The sequence below is a fragment of the Neodiprion lecontei genome, chromosome 4 (genome assembly GCF_021901455.1).
Source record: "Neodiprion lecontei isolate iyNeoLeco1 chromosome 4, iyNeoLeco1.1, whole genome shotgun sequence".
In the NCBI taxonomy this organism is placed as follows: domain Eukaryota; kingdom Metazoa; phylum Arthropoda; class Insecta; order Hymenoptera; family Diprionidae; genus Neodiprion; species Neodiprion lecontei.
In genome coordinates, this window is record NC_060263.1 from 8,422,630 (window position 1) to 8,436,559 (window position 13,930).

Sequence of the window (13,930 nt, forward strand, 5' to 3'; positions counted from 1 at the left end):
GACCAAGCATTCACTGATCACCGTAAGTTGTTAAAACATGTGAGTTTACTAGACTGTGCAGCCAATGATTTTGAAGACATCAACTCGTCTAGTTCTCCTCTAGTTCTTCGAATTGATTTCTCTAGTTGAATTTTTTGCAACGTTTTTATTAGCGGAAGGTTTTCAGAAATAAAACATTCTGTCATAATAAAAGTTTCACTCTACCCGGTGAGAATTCAACTTTTTTATTTCAGATAAATGAAAATCCTGGGATATGAGTTAAGTAAACATTCACCTTTTCGATGTTCCGTAGTAAGATTTTTTTACCGAACATCATTATTCAGAGAATGAGATCAGATTTTGAATTATCCCTGCAGTTAAAAATAACTGAACGGACTTTAATTGTTGCGGTAGTATATGCATAGGTACAGATTTGTGTCTTCACCCAAGATGAGAGAAATCAAAGCCAATATTGATGGTATTAGTTATCTGATTATTAGTTCGTGTTTAATAAGTTCAATGCTCGATTCAGAATTTAATCTACTAAAACGGTGAAAAAAACACATTATTCATCTACGCAGCTAAGTAACGATAGTTTGAGAACCAAGAGATAAATCCACTCTCTCTAATTCTATACTCTTGATACAGAAAACATTACGATTTATTGACAAATAATGTATCTTCGAAAACAAATTTTCCAGCTTACTTACTTGCCCCAAATGATCAATTTTTATTCAAAAGTTCAGAGCTCTTTTTCCAAGATTCCTCTCCTATTATCAAGTCTCGCGAAAAATATGATTTGACGAGTAATTTGGAGGTATGAAAAAAAATTTGTGGCCAGCAAAATATGGGGTGAAAATTTTAACCGGAAATGGTTCGATGATTTCACTAATCGTATAAATTGACGGGGGATTCTTCATCTCCTGTTGTTTTCTTGTCGAAAACTTGCTCGCAAATTTTCTTGGAAACTGTTAAACAAAATTTGGAAACATCAAAGATTCATCTATATATATATAGACAGTATTCAGAAGAAGACAAAATCGAACTATGGTACGAAAAAATTGCCTCATCACCCGGACGAGCTCCGATGATGAATGGAAAACCCTGACAAGGTTATCTGAAACTCTTTTCTAGGGCCACCCTTCTCACGGTTTCGAAAATGGAGGAAAAATTATAAACGACCTGCAGAAAATTATACAGTCTGTACATGATACTTTTCGGTCAAGTCATACTTACAGATTTAACTACGCTGTTCATTCATTTTACATTAAATTTGAACAGCGAAGCTGAGATATTAAAACGAATGTGCCAATATATTCTACTTCCAATATATTGCGATCATAAAATCAAGTTATGATTATATTTGGATTGATTTTTCCGATGTGAACTTGGATTGTCGTGTAGCTTCGCATGGATTTATACACTTCAAATCGTTGTGATGAGTGATTGTCCATTGAAAAGTCTTAACAAAGTCAAAAGATGATATAAAATAAGATTGCAATAAAAATGATATTTATTAAAAATGTCGCGTATCTAATTCTGCTCATACAAAGTGCAAAATCTTTGTTAACTAGGAACAAGGGTATCGATACGTGTGAATCATTTGACATCATCTCATATTCATGAAAATCTGTTTCTAATTCCAGTCCAATTTTCACACTTTAAAGTAAGCAGACGATAACACAAGTATAGCTATAAATATAACGAGCTTCGCGGATTTGACTCACAATCAATTGAACAGAATTAACCCGTATTAAACGTAATCTACACACCAGTCCAAATTTGCATCACCTAAAATTTTCAGTTTGTGGTTCTTTTTAACGGCTTTATGTAATCGTCTTCTCCCATCACGAGAAATATGTCATCACCCTAGATTACGATCTACGTAATGTTAAAAAAAATCAGGCTTTTAATATTTTTTTAAAAACGAATTTGTTTTGTCATCATAAATCAACCATGCACTGATATTTTTCCCGAGAGCAAAACATTTTAACTTTGATTAATATTTATATAAAATGCATTTCCCTTGAATTGAAAAAATGGCGATTTTTGAAAATCTTCGTTCTGATTTCAACGTATTTTGACCATTACAGTATCATTTTTTGCAATCGAGATTATTACTGATCGATTCTTGTAAAACTTTATCCCAAGAAACATTGGCCATAAATACTTTTTGGTTGGTTATACAAGAGTTATGGTATTTGGAAAATGCAAAATTCCAAATCACCATAGTGTAGTTAGTATATGTGCTTAACAGGGGGGAGGGGGTGTGGTTACTATGGGAGTGTAACAGATGTATATTTGCACGAGATTTCAGAGAACGTGTAGCTTTCGGTTTTAGAAATAGCATTGGTCGGTATAACCGCGACAAGCTTATAATATAGGAAGCTTGCGATACCACAGACAATGTAGACTTATGATACTGACCCTGAGGGACTGTAATCAGACCGTGTCGAAATCCCACAGATACCTACAGTTGGACCGCAGGAAATATAATTGTTGTCGACAGACCGTATAATGCACGAAAACGTATTCAAGTGTACATGGGGGGTTCCATGGGGTTCCAGCCAGAGTCTGACGGTCATCGTTTATAATTTTATTGTAGCCTCGGTATGCGATAGTGCTCTCAAATACAACGGCCTCTATTTCTCTCTTTCTCAGCAATGCACTCGCCGTTCCGAAGTTTCTAGAAATCATCAAATTTCGAATATTCCGGCCAATATCAAGGATCTGAACGAAACTGCGAAAATCTGCTCTGCGGAATTACGAAAATTTTAAGATCTTCCAGAGAGCGACGTCATTATTCATTTCGATGTTGTGAATTGTTTCCTACCGTTATAACTCCATTTGTTATTTCTGATTTTTCGGCATACTCTGAAAATCTGAAAAGAGTTACAGGAAATTTTAGACGAACAAGTGTCATCAGCGTATCAAATGATTTAGACAAACAACCGAAAAATTTAATCGCATTCTGTTTATCGGTTAGTCCTATCTGTGATTTGGTTGTGTTACTTGAGACCTTGGGTCTTGTGTACTGTAAAACGATTCTGAGGAATAAGTTTTAAGACAAAGAGAATCTGGTTTTTGAAAATCTCAAAAATTTTCTCCTTTTAAATCCCGTAATTCACGGCACGTTATTTATCTAAAAAATGCGCATCGAGCTATTAAAGGTGCCAAAAGCTTCTCAGAGATTTGTTTCAAGTTCACACTTGAGCTTTCCGATCGATAAAAACTTGAACAAATTTGCATGGGACTGAAATACCTTTTTCGCTGATTCTAGTTTTTTAGTCCAAGATTGTGCAAATATTACGCTAATATGAGCCGCTGAAAAATTGAGAGAACGTGCAAAATCGGGGAATTGTAACTGGGCCCTTATTATGCTTTAAAGGTATGTGGTACGCCTACTCTTATCGACCGAGTAAACTCACTCTTTTTATTCTTACATTAAATGAACAAACGAACCGAAACGGTTGAAATTCCGAGGGCGGATCGCTTTTTACTAAGGCACACGAGAATCGTCAAAAAAATGTGTGGTTTTTTGACACATCTTACTATTCCTACATTTTCCGCATTTCAGGAGCCAAAAACGTGCATAATTGAGATACTTTGCGCAATTCCGGAAAGTACGAGGAGTAAAATGAGCCATCGTAAGCCCGTTCTAACGCAATATTGAAGTCGTTAGACGAGAACTTTGCAGAGAACCTTAAAAATACAGACAGTAAGTAATGCCTGAAATGTAATTCGAGGCCCGTTCTGTGGCGAGGCTTTTCCTGCTGAATAATAATTCCTAAACGTGGTACCAGATAAAAAAAAAAAAATAATACAAAAACACAAAAAGAAAAAAAAACCCGACAAGAAAGAAAAAAGAAAACGATGAAAATTAAAGCGAAGGGTAGAAGTTTAACGAGTTCCTAACGGACAGTCCATAAAATATTAAAAGCGTGAACCCCGCAGCAATTCAGGCTCGCAATAAAAGGGTAAAACAGGTAAACACCTCGAGCGAGTTGATGGTTTCAATTTACAACATGGAATGTGTGTTGCTGGCTGTTTATTTTTTAACTTGCATATACATGGGACATGACATTGAAGTTGGGTCGTGCCGACACACGCGAACTTGTATGTGTGTGCGTGTGTGTGTGTGTGGGGGGGGGTACCTTAGCGTAAGACATAGGAACAACCGCGCGCGACAATTTGCGAAGTAATTAAACCCTGCCTACGGACAAGAAAACTTGGAGCGTAATTTTAAAACAATTATAAGTCGTAATTAATTCGTGGAATTCGTGTTACTAATTAGAGAATTTCCAAGGAGTGAGGGGGGAGGGGGGGAGTGATACCAGAATCGAGACCTCTGCACAGCGTCTCGCGTCTCCCCCCCCCCCCCCCCCCCCCCCACCTCACCCTTCCCCTCCCTTGCCTTTGGTGCAGTTTCCGCGGAGCAACACCGAGGCCTTGGAGTACCCTGTTATTTAGTAATTAAACAGTTGACTTTGTTAATTAAAGTTAGCGGTTAAGAACCGAATTGAATGTCTCGCGACCATCAACTCAGGCCGGGGCAGAGTGAACAAGAACGTCACCGTGAAACGTTGTTTACTATACATTTTACATCCAAGTTTTGTTCGTTGATGAAAAGTTAACAATGTTGCTGTATGCGGATTAAACTGAAGAAAAATACTTCCGGAAATGTTGCTGAACGCGTTTTTTTTTTTTTTTTTTTTTTGGTTCAAGCGAGTTATTCGGCGTTCGCGACGTTAGCAGTTAATGATATCTGGAACTCACGGACTTTTTTTTATACACTTTTTATACATGGAACACAAATTCTTTTACTCAGTATTTGAGAAAAAAAAAAAATTATCAACATGTTAATGTGAGATTCGAATTGAGAAATTCAATTTTCGAAATTACTGATCAGTCTCTTTTTTCCATAACTCTCAACGTGCTCTATGAAAATAATGTTAATTTTACATACCCTCTGCAGAGTTATCATGTAGATGGCTGTACCTTTATTTATGTTCTGCTAATTTGCGCCAGGCATAAACTCGAACTAACTTTCCTTACATTTCCCTAACTACTCACACGAAATGTCCCCTGACACTTCCAAGCTTTATACAATTATGGTTTCCGGATGCCGGATTTCACTCTGAATTATTTTCAAAAAATTTCTAACAATTTGGTTAATTCAAATGAAAATACAAGGCTAGTGTTTTCTATAGCGTATTGAAAAACATTTTTTTAATTCATTTGTTGTTCGAATTTTTTGTAGTAAATCGAACAAATTTCCAATTGATTCAAAGTAGAGATTAGTCAATTGTTTTGCATCCTCACCACAACACGAGACATAAATTTTTAGTGATACAATTCGGTTTTGACTTTCGAATTGTTGACTGCGATTTTAAAAATGCCTACCGACACAGACGCGTGTCTTTGGAAATCACCTGATGTGGAAAAACTGAGTTTTTATCAAAAATTGTTATTCATAGTGAAAGTATTGCGAAAAAAATGTGAGGATAAGTCGTGAAAAATTTTGTTAAAAAAATTCTAAAATTCTACAGTCACGCGATGAATGAAAAAAAATTAGACGGTACACGGAATTCACCTCCGGCCTGTTTAGAATTGATTGTCTTTTTACAGAAGTACGAAGTGATGCTTGCGACTAATTATAAGGTGAAAATTTTCTCGAGTGCTGGTGAATATTCGAACAAATTCGCACGTATAAAGATGAAAATAATTTTTCCGTGTAAGAATTAACGATACACACATGCAACAAGGGTAAGTGTTTTTGAAAGTTCAACAACGCGACGGAGCGCATGCATGCCACATCCGTTCAGGGGGCAGGTTTAACTAATTAATTAATTATAACGGGAGCCACGAAGGGCGGACGGATTTGCCAGCTTAAAGCGGGCTTCGCGGCTGACGGTGGTTACGTAATTAGTCAAGGGTCGCTAAAGTCGAGCTAAGGACGTCAATCACTATGGATATAGTGCAGCGAAAACTTCGGTAATACCCATATATTGGCAGGGCGCGATTCACAGCTGTGGAATATCCGTTTTAATCGAACCCGAAGAAGGTTCCGAGATTTGATCGAATGATGAACAAATCTCATTATAATTACTGTTTTCACAAGCATCGTCATCACGAGCACCGTCTTGTCAAAGATTTGCAACACTTGTTATATTTAACTAGGAAAACATTGTATCTTGCAGTATAAATTGACACTCGAAAAAGAGCTCTTACCTTTGCGTCGTCCAAAAAAATCCACGATGTAGATTCTTGCTCAATTCAGGTTTCCCTGTCGGTTTGGATATTCAATAGTTCAAAAGATTGAAAAAGAAATTGTTACGATTTAGAAAACTTTCGAGGATTTCACACGATTTATTAAAGATAGGTTTGTAGATTTCAATGAAATATAGTAGATTTTTGATGAATTCGTACGTTCCACGTGATAGCAAATATTTTTACGTGATTTCCAAAAAGTCCAGCTAATGTCAGGGATTTGCTTCAATGAGATTCTGTAAATGGTTAGATTTTTATTTTCATGATTAATAATTTTGATAACTCCATTTCTCTGGCACTCGTTTATCTCCACTTATTGTTACATGGATAAGATCTTGTCTTTGCTGAACAATGTAACGTATGCAAATGGTCCAATATCCAATGAGTCATTTGACTTGTGTCAAATTGACCTGCATCATAAATCTATCACTAAGTTGACTAAATCAGCTTTACTTGATTCCAAAGTAAACTCTTTTCCAGCATAAGGCTCAAATTATGCAATGAAATCGTTATATCGTCAATTGTTGTACCGTCAGATCAGGAATAATTTTACGGGGTGGAAAAAGTGAATGAAAATGGTACGAAATGAGAAAAGCACTGTCATTTCACCATAGATTTTATTATCCGAAAACCTATACTGTGATATAGAACGCTATTAAGTATCACCTATCTATATACATAATTAATAATTTGATTCTTGTTTTTCGTTCGTTCAAATTTTCTTCGCTTCAAATCTATTTTTAAAATAATTGATAATATCTGTTACAATATTACGCTTGGCAATTCGAAGTTTTACATTTTGGCAGGAATCACACGTGGTTTTTTTTAATTTAATTGTTTTATTATTCGTAAGTCCTTAATTTAACAAATCACGAATCAGCGATTTGTTTTGCCATGTCCTCCGTCCGTGAGCTCTCATCAGATCAAGGACACCCCAGGCTTCTGGGCTGCCGGTAATTATCTTGGGATTAGGGGTCGTTGAGGGGTGCGTTTACCGAAACCATTGTCGTTGTACCTACAGTAATTTACCGCCGAGGGGAGGAATCGCTTCGGATTGGTCTCGTTCCGGGACTGTTATAAGTTCGGGATGGAATTAGTCGGCCTAGGGAGCCGGTGATGGCCGATCACGACCTCCTTCTTGGCCGAGCGTCTTTGCTGGACTCTATTAACCGTAACTAGCTGAATGTCGGAAATGTAAGCAAGTCTCCCAACTACCCGAATCCCGATTTCTGTAAGCCTTGAGAATCCGGGGTAATCTGATAGTCTTGTTTAAAGGGTTAGCCACGCATGTTTCAAGGGAAGATTTCGCCGGCTGAGATCTTAGTTTTCAAGCTCCAGCTGAACCTTAAATCACTAGCAAGCTGTATTCTTGCCACAATTTCACATCGCCTGAAGCACAGATAAATAACAAGTGAATATTGGAAACGATTCTGTGACCAAAATAAAACTTCAGGTGAGACGTTGGCGGCCATGTTAGTTTGGTGACAAGATGGCTTTCGCGTTTTTGAGTTTCCGTTGAGTTGTAGTTCAATGGTTGAACCTTGAGCGTCGCAAACGGAGGACAAAACTAGATGTCGGTATACTTTGTTACTGGACTGCTAAATGTTACGTATGTATAATACATATATATTTAAATATACATATATTCATATTCATATACCTATATTTATATTTATTTCTTCTATGTGTGTGTATAACATAATACGTATGTACGATTATTGAGTTTCTTTTTCATCCTCTGGCTACAGCACTTTAGATGCGTTTGGTATGTTTGAACTAGGTATTCTTCGTGAAATCTGACAACTTGTTGCTTGTCTTTACACTATAATTTATGTACAAACATTCCCTATTACACACCGACATGTCAAATTCGATTACGTCCAAAAAAAATTTGAAAAATCAGTCTTCGTATGAAAGTCAAAAATTAAAGTGTTTCATTATATATCATCATTACACATGCATAATTTCAACGTCATAAATACACTCCGAATCAATATGAACATGGAATTTACTAAATTCATTTTTTGCCTTTTTGGCATACTCGTAACACTTGTTCAAATTGATGGTAATTTTAAATTTGTTTCCTTCTTTACTCACAATTTATTACTATTCATAATATATTAAATTGAAAGTTTGATGCACTTTTTTTTACGTTGAATTTGACTTTTGCAAATCAATTTTGGATTTTTAAAGTCCTCGATGATTACGCTTTTTTGAAAACAATTTGCACTTATATTTTAGAAAATGTTTATATCTGACGATTCCTGTAGTTAAATACGTAATTTAACCTACTTTACATTTATTGTTTTTAATGTTACTCAATTTAACACAAAATTGTCACTTCACGTGATAAGCGTCGTAATATCGACGTATATTTAAACAGTCTCAGAACTTTTAGGTTTTCACCGAACTGAGTCACGACTTTGTGACCCATGGTGGGGTAATTAAAGCATGGAAACGTTCTTGCAATATCATCACAGTTCACGTTACAGTATGACGATTATCGATAAGTATTTTGAAAAGGAGCCTCCAATCTCACAGAGCAATTACCAAGGTTATATCACCTACGCGAGCACGATTATCTACTAATTCCTTTCCAGACATCAGTCAACGGAATATCTGACTGCAGTTAGAGATGTTGCTCATCTCTATCTCGTGCTCACTTGGGCTTCGGTGAGACTTGGAGGCCTTTGGCTACGAGTTCAGGGGCGTGGTACCAATGTTGCTGATGAAACTTGGGCAGGAGTTTTCACTGCGATCAGCACCTTGGAGAGAGAAGTGCCGATAGGACATATACTCTGGTGGATTGGTCGGGAGAGGCTGCTCCCGCTTTATGGCGGCCCTTTGCTTTTTCATTTTCATGTAACCCAGCACTGATACCAGTACGACAAATACGACGAAGCCCATGCAGCTGCCGACTATCAAGCCCAGTCTCCGGGTCAGAATACTGGCCAGTCCCCCACGGTCCCCGACTGCCCCATCTCCGACGATCGAGTCCGGAGCATCCAGGGTCCGTACCTCGGTGCAACGGCTCATAGGAGAGTCGACCATAACCGGAAGCGCAGAACCCTCGATGACGTCGTCGTGAGAGGCGTTCAACTGCCAGGATGACATTCCTTCCGGTATCGGGTTCCCCCAGCTTCCAAGACCAAGGACGCAAATGAGGTACCTGGTGTCCGAAGCGAGTTTCGATAGTTTCACCGAGCGCGCCTTCGGATCGAGTAGCTTGCCCCGAACCTGTGGATGAAGAGGTCACCTTGGTTAGTTCGTCTCCGATTTAACAGAGCGATCGCTGGCTGTGTTACCTCGTCGACGTTGTCCAGGGCGTGATAAGCCACTTGGTATCCGTGGAGACCCGAGTGGTTGCGGCTCTGCCAGGAGACGAGGACCGAGAAAGGCTGGATGTCCTGGATCGCCAGCTTGAGCACCAAAGGCGCGGAGCAGAAAGCGTGCGGGTCAAGGTCGAGGAAGACCAAACCACGGAGCTCCGGGGGCTGCTCGCATCGCAGTAATCCTCCTTCGACGTCACCGACTCCTACTCCACCCCTGCCTCGACCTCTCCCTCGACCCACACCACCAACCAGCTTCTGATGATCCCGCAACCACTCCCACAACTCCTGGGACTCGCAGCCACAGTGAAGAGGGTTTTCTGCAAAACCAGAAGTCGTTCGAGCGGAGAAATTTTTTACAAACACCTCTTTCGGCACGCTCGTTACATGGCGTCAGATTCCAACGATACCTTATTTAGGAAAGGTCGCAGGTTTTTTGAAGGTCCGTACGGATCTTAAATGCTTCGTAAATTAACCAAAGTACAAAATCGCTTAGAGAGAAAGAAAATAAGTCATAAAAACTGCAAAGAATCAAAACGTTGATGCATGTCGATAGTGTGGGAAATTGTTGAGGAAGTTTGTGCGCGGTCAAGCTTGAACTGGCTTGGGATGGAAAAGGAAGGGTCAAATGGATCTTGGGGCTAAGGAGAGCGGAGATTGAACCCAATTCTAGTGAGCGAGGCAGGGCATCTGGGTTTGCGAGTTTGACAGGGAGAGAGCAAATATTATGGGGTAGAAAATCTACTTGCCTTCGGCTCTTAGGCTTCGTATCTGCGTCTCTAGGGGCCTGAAGGCGTTCAACGGCAAATTTTCCAAGTAATTTCTACTCAAGTCCAGCAACCGAAGCTTCTTCAAAGGTCTGAACGCCTCACTGGCGATTGCGTTTATCCAGTTTCCGTACAAGTGTAACTCTACAAGGCTGATTAAATTCTTGAATGTCACTTTTCCGACGTTTCCAATCTGATTGTAAGAGAGATCGAGCACTTGGAGCGACTTAAGATCGGATGGAAATTCCTCTAGTTCTTTTAATCTGTTGTGCGTTAGATTGAGTATCCGGAGATGCTCGAGACCCTGCAGTCTTTCTTGGGGTACGATTTCCATGCTATTCATTCCCATGTGCAGTGTGAGCAGATTTGGTAGGCTTCGAAAGGCTCCGGGCGAAATTCTCGATATGCAATTCTGACTTAGATAGAGGTGCTGTAGAGCGGGAAAGGCTTCAAAGTCCTGGGACGTGACAATGCTTAAGTTAGTCCCAGATATGTGGATCTCTTGAAGAAGCGGATACATCGCCTCCGAGGGTAAATCGTGAATTCTGTTCAGTGGATTCCTGGTCAGATTTAGCCAAACCAGACTGGGCAGATTCTGACCAGACAGCGCGACCGCTGGAATTTGTCGGAACTTGTTCTCAGCGAGATCGACCCGTCGCAGCATCAACGAGTGAACGAAAAAGTTTGCCGGAAGAGCATTCAGGTGGTTGTGGCTCAGGTCTACTGACAAAAGTCGGGATAGATTTGCAGTCGCGAATCCGGACATCGTTACGATACGATTTTTGCTCAGGTCCAATTCTCTCAGATATTTCAGCCCGGCGAAACTTGCCACATCAACAGTTACCAGGAGGTTCTGTGAAAGTGAAAGTATCTCGAGGTTCAGAGCGCTGGAGAGTGCGGAGTACGGGATTTCAAGGAATCGATTATCGTCGAGCCTTATCTCCCTGAGCGACAAAAGTCCGTCGAATATTCCCGGCGGTAGTAATCTCAGCAAATTTTTGCAAGCGTGTAGCCTCGCCAGGTTTCGATTTATTGCAAAAATGTTCTCCGGCAATTGGACCAGCTGCGCGTCGTCCATAAATAGATTTTGAAGAGCGGGCAGGCCGTTGAAACTGTGCTCTGTGAGCTCGGTGAAATTATTCCCAGAGATGGCGAGTATGCGAAGGCCAGGAATATCGAGTCGACGAAGCGCAGTTGCCGTCAAGGCGTTGTTCTCCATGTTGAGATCGGTCAGGTTGCCCAAGCCCCGAAATGCGCCGTGTTCCACGTTAATAATCGAGCAATTTTTCAGATTCAGAATCTTGATTGGAAGCCCTTCCTGAAAAATTGCGTCGTGAAGGATCGACAAGTGGTTGTCGGACAGATCGAGAATGCTAAGCTTCTTCAGAGCCGTCAACGCGTACGGATCCAGTCGTCTGAGCCCGTTGTCTCGTAGGTACAACTCTTCGAGCTCGTGAAGTTCCGAAAACGTTCTTGCTGTCACGTGGCTTAGGCGGTTCATGCTCAGTTCTAGAAATTTGAGAGCTTGCATTGGCTGAAAGGCTGCGTCTTCGATACGAGATATGGAATTGTTGGTCAGGTACAGACGTTCGACGAGGAGGAGATCTCGAAAAAGAGGTGCCTGAAGGTGGGTTAATTTATTATGCCCAAGCCACATTATGCGGACCGAAGCTTGTCCGCGCAGTGAGTCGTTATGCAAAACACCGAGACCATTACTGTCCAGCTGGATAGATACCAAGGAACTTCCACCGGCTCCGTTGGTGGTGGAATCTCCGGAGGAAAGCTGGAAGACATCACCCAGAACGGTAAGAAGATTTCCTTGCAAATTGACGTGTTGAAGACTGTGCAAGGTTCGAAGAGCACCAGTTTCTATATCCGTTATGGCATTGCTTTGCAAGTGTAGTTCGAGAAGGACCGGAAGTGGTGAAAATACCCCCCTCTTAACCTCTTTTATTTGGTTATCCTGAAGTCGGAGTTCACGCAGTTGTCGCAGCTTTGAAAAGGTGCCAACGTCCAGCTCGCGGATTTTATTACCGTCCAACGACAACGAGGACAAATTTTCCGAGTGTTCTAAAAATTCTTTGGGAACTTTCTCGATGTAATTATTACTCAGATGTAGTTGGGCCAGCTGGCTCAAAGTCACTAACCCTCTAGGGTCTATCCTCCGAATTGCATTCTGCTGCAAGTAAACAACAGCCAAACTGATACTTCCTGCAAATGCATCGCTTGGTATATCCAGAATGTTATTTTCTGCCAGATACAACTCCCGGAGTTCTGGGAGGTTGGCAAATACTCCACCGATGTAATGAACATGGTTGTGGCTCAGCTCTATAGTGCGGAGGCGGTCGTTTGCTTTGAAGGTCGCTACGTCAAGGAAGACGATTTTATTGTGGCTAAGGTCGATGGACTCCAAGTCCTTCAGGGAGACAAAGGCATCCTTGTGTATCGTCTCGATGGAATTATAGTAGAGGGAAAGCGTGTGGAGTATCGGGCACGGCCGAAAGCAGTCCTCGGAAAGCTTATCAAAATTATTACTGCTCAGATCCAGCATGAGCAGCGAACTGAGGGTCGAATACCCATCGTTAGGCAGCTCGGATATTTCGTTCCATGCCAATCTGAGGGAGGCAAGATTCTCAAGTCTCCTTAGTGGTGCCATGGGAAAAATCTTAAGTTTGTTTTCCGCCAAGTCAAGGTTGCTCAGGTTTTCCTCCAAACCGGCAAACGCGTACTCGGATATCTTTGATATTTGGTTACCCTTCACGCTGAGCTTCATCAACTTTAGACCGTAGAAGCAAAAGGAGGGCAGGTCGTGTATCAGGTTTGCCTCGAGATCCAGTGCCGCTAGCTTATGGAGATCAGTCAAAGCTTTTTGGGGGACTTGCGGCAGTCGTCCGGACACCAAAGCCAGAGATTCCAGGCTCTGTCTCAGATTTTTGAAAGCTGTTTCACTCACTTCCCGTATTGCTGAGTGGGATATCTGTAAATACCGGATTTGTGAACCTGGCGGAAACGCGATTTCCTTCAGCTCCTCGACCGTCCTGTCAAGCTCATAGACGCTCAGCGACTGCACCAGCGTATCCGTTCCTAGAAAGAGTTCACCCCTGCCATTACACAGTGGATCAAGTTAAAAATACATCTTGTCAATGGTTGATAATCACTTGAATTGCGCAAAAATCGGCGTTTGTTTTCCAGGCTGCCATGATAACTTTGAACTTTAAAAGATATATGGAAATGGAATTTCATGAGCAGAGGATCGTTGTTATACGTGGCTAGCGATTTGTAAGTATAAATGTTATTTTGGAAATTAACAAACTGGAAAAATTTTAATGAAAATCGAGGCACATTCTGCATCTCTTACGCCAGTGACAACGGCACTCACCATTACCAGCTTTCGAGTACTTGTGATTATGAGAAACAGTGAATGATAAATTCACAAGTTTTCGAACTTGATCATTACGTTCGCTTTTCTAATCATTGTAAATTTTCTCAGTTTTCACTCGCTCTTAGCAATTAAATCTTTTTACACTTCTATATAAACACTAAATAATGCAAGTGCAAGTGCCAATATGAAATCTGTAATGCTTT

General features: G+C 40.6%; 1 protein-coding gene across 4 annotated transcripts in view; it reads right to left on the bottom strand.

The window, feature by feature from the left end:
- Positions 1-6,550: 6,550 nt before the first annotated feature.
- LOC107227881 (protein artichoke) overlaps positions 6,551-13,930 on the bottom strand; it is a 121,854-nt gene continuing 114,474 nt past the window's right edge. For 3 of the 4 annotated variants that reach the window (XM_046736688.1, XM_046736689.1, XM_046736687.1), the window contains 3 exons: positions 10,328-13,429; positions 9,555-9,898; positions 6,552-9,486 (listed from right to left, as the gene is read on the bottom strand). In XM_046736688.1, coding sequence (XP_046592644.1) covers positions 8,944-9,486; positions 9,555-9,898; positions 10,328-13,429 — 3,989 coding nt within the window. In that variant the 3' untranslated portion in view covers positions 6,552-8,943. Of the gene's footprint in view, positions 9,487-9,554; positions 9,899-10,327; positions 13,430-13,930 lie in introns of all 4 variants that reach the window. The other variant, XM_046736690.1, reaches the window with a different exon arrangement.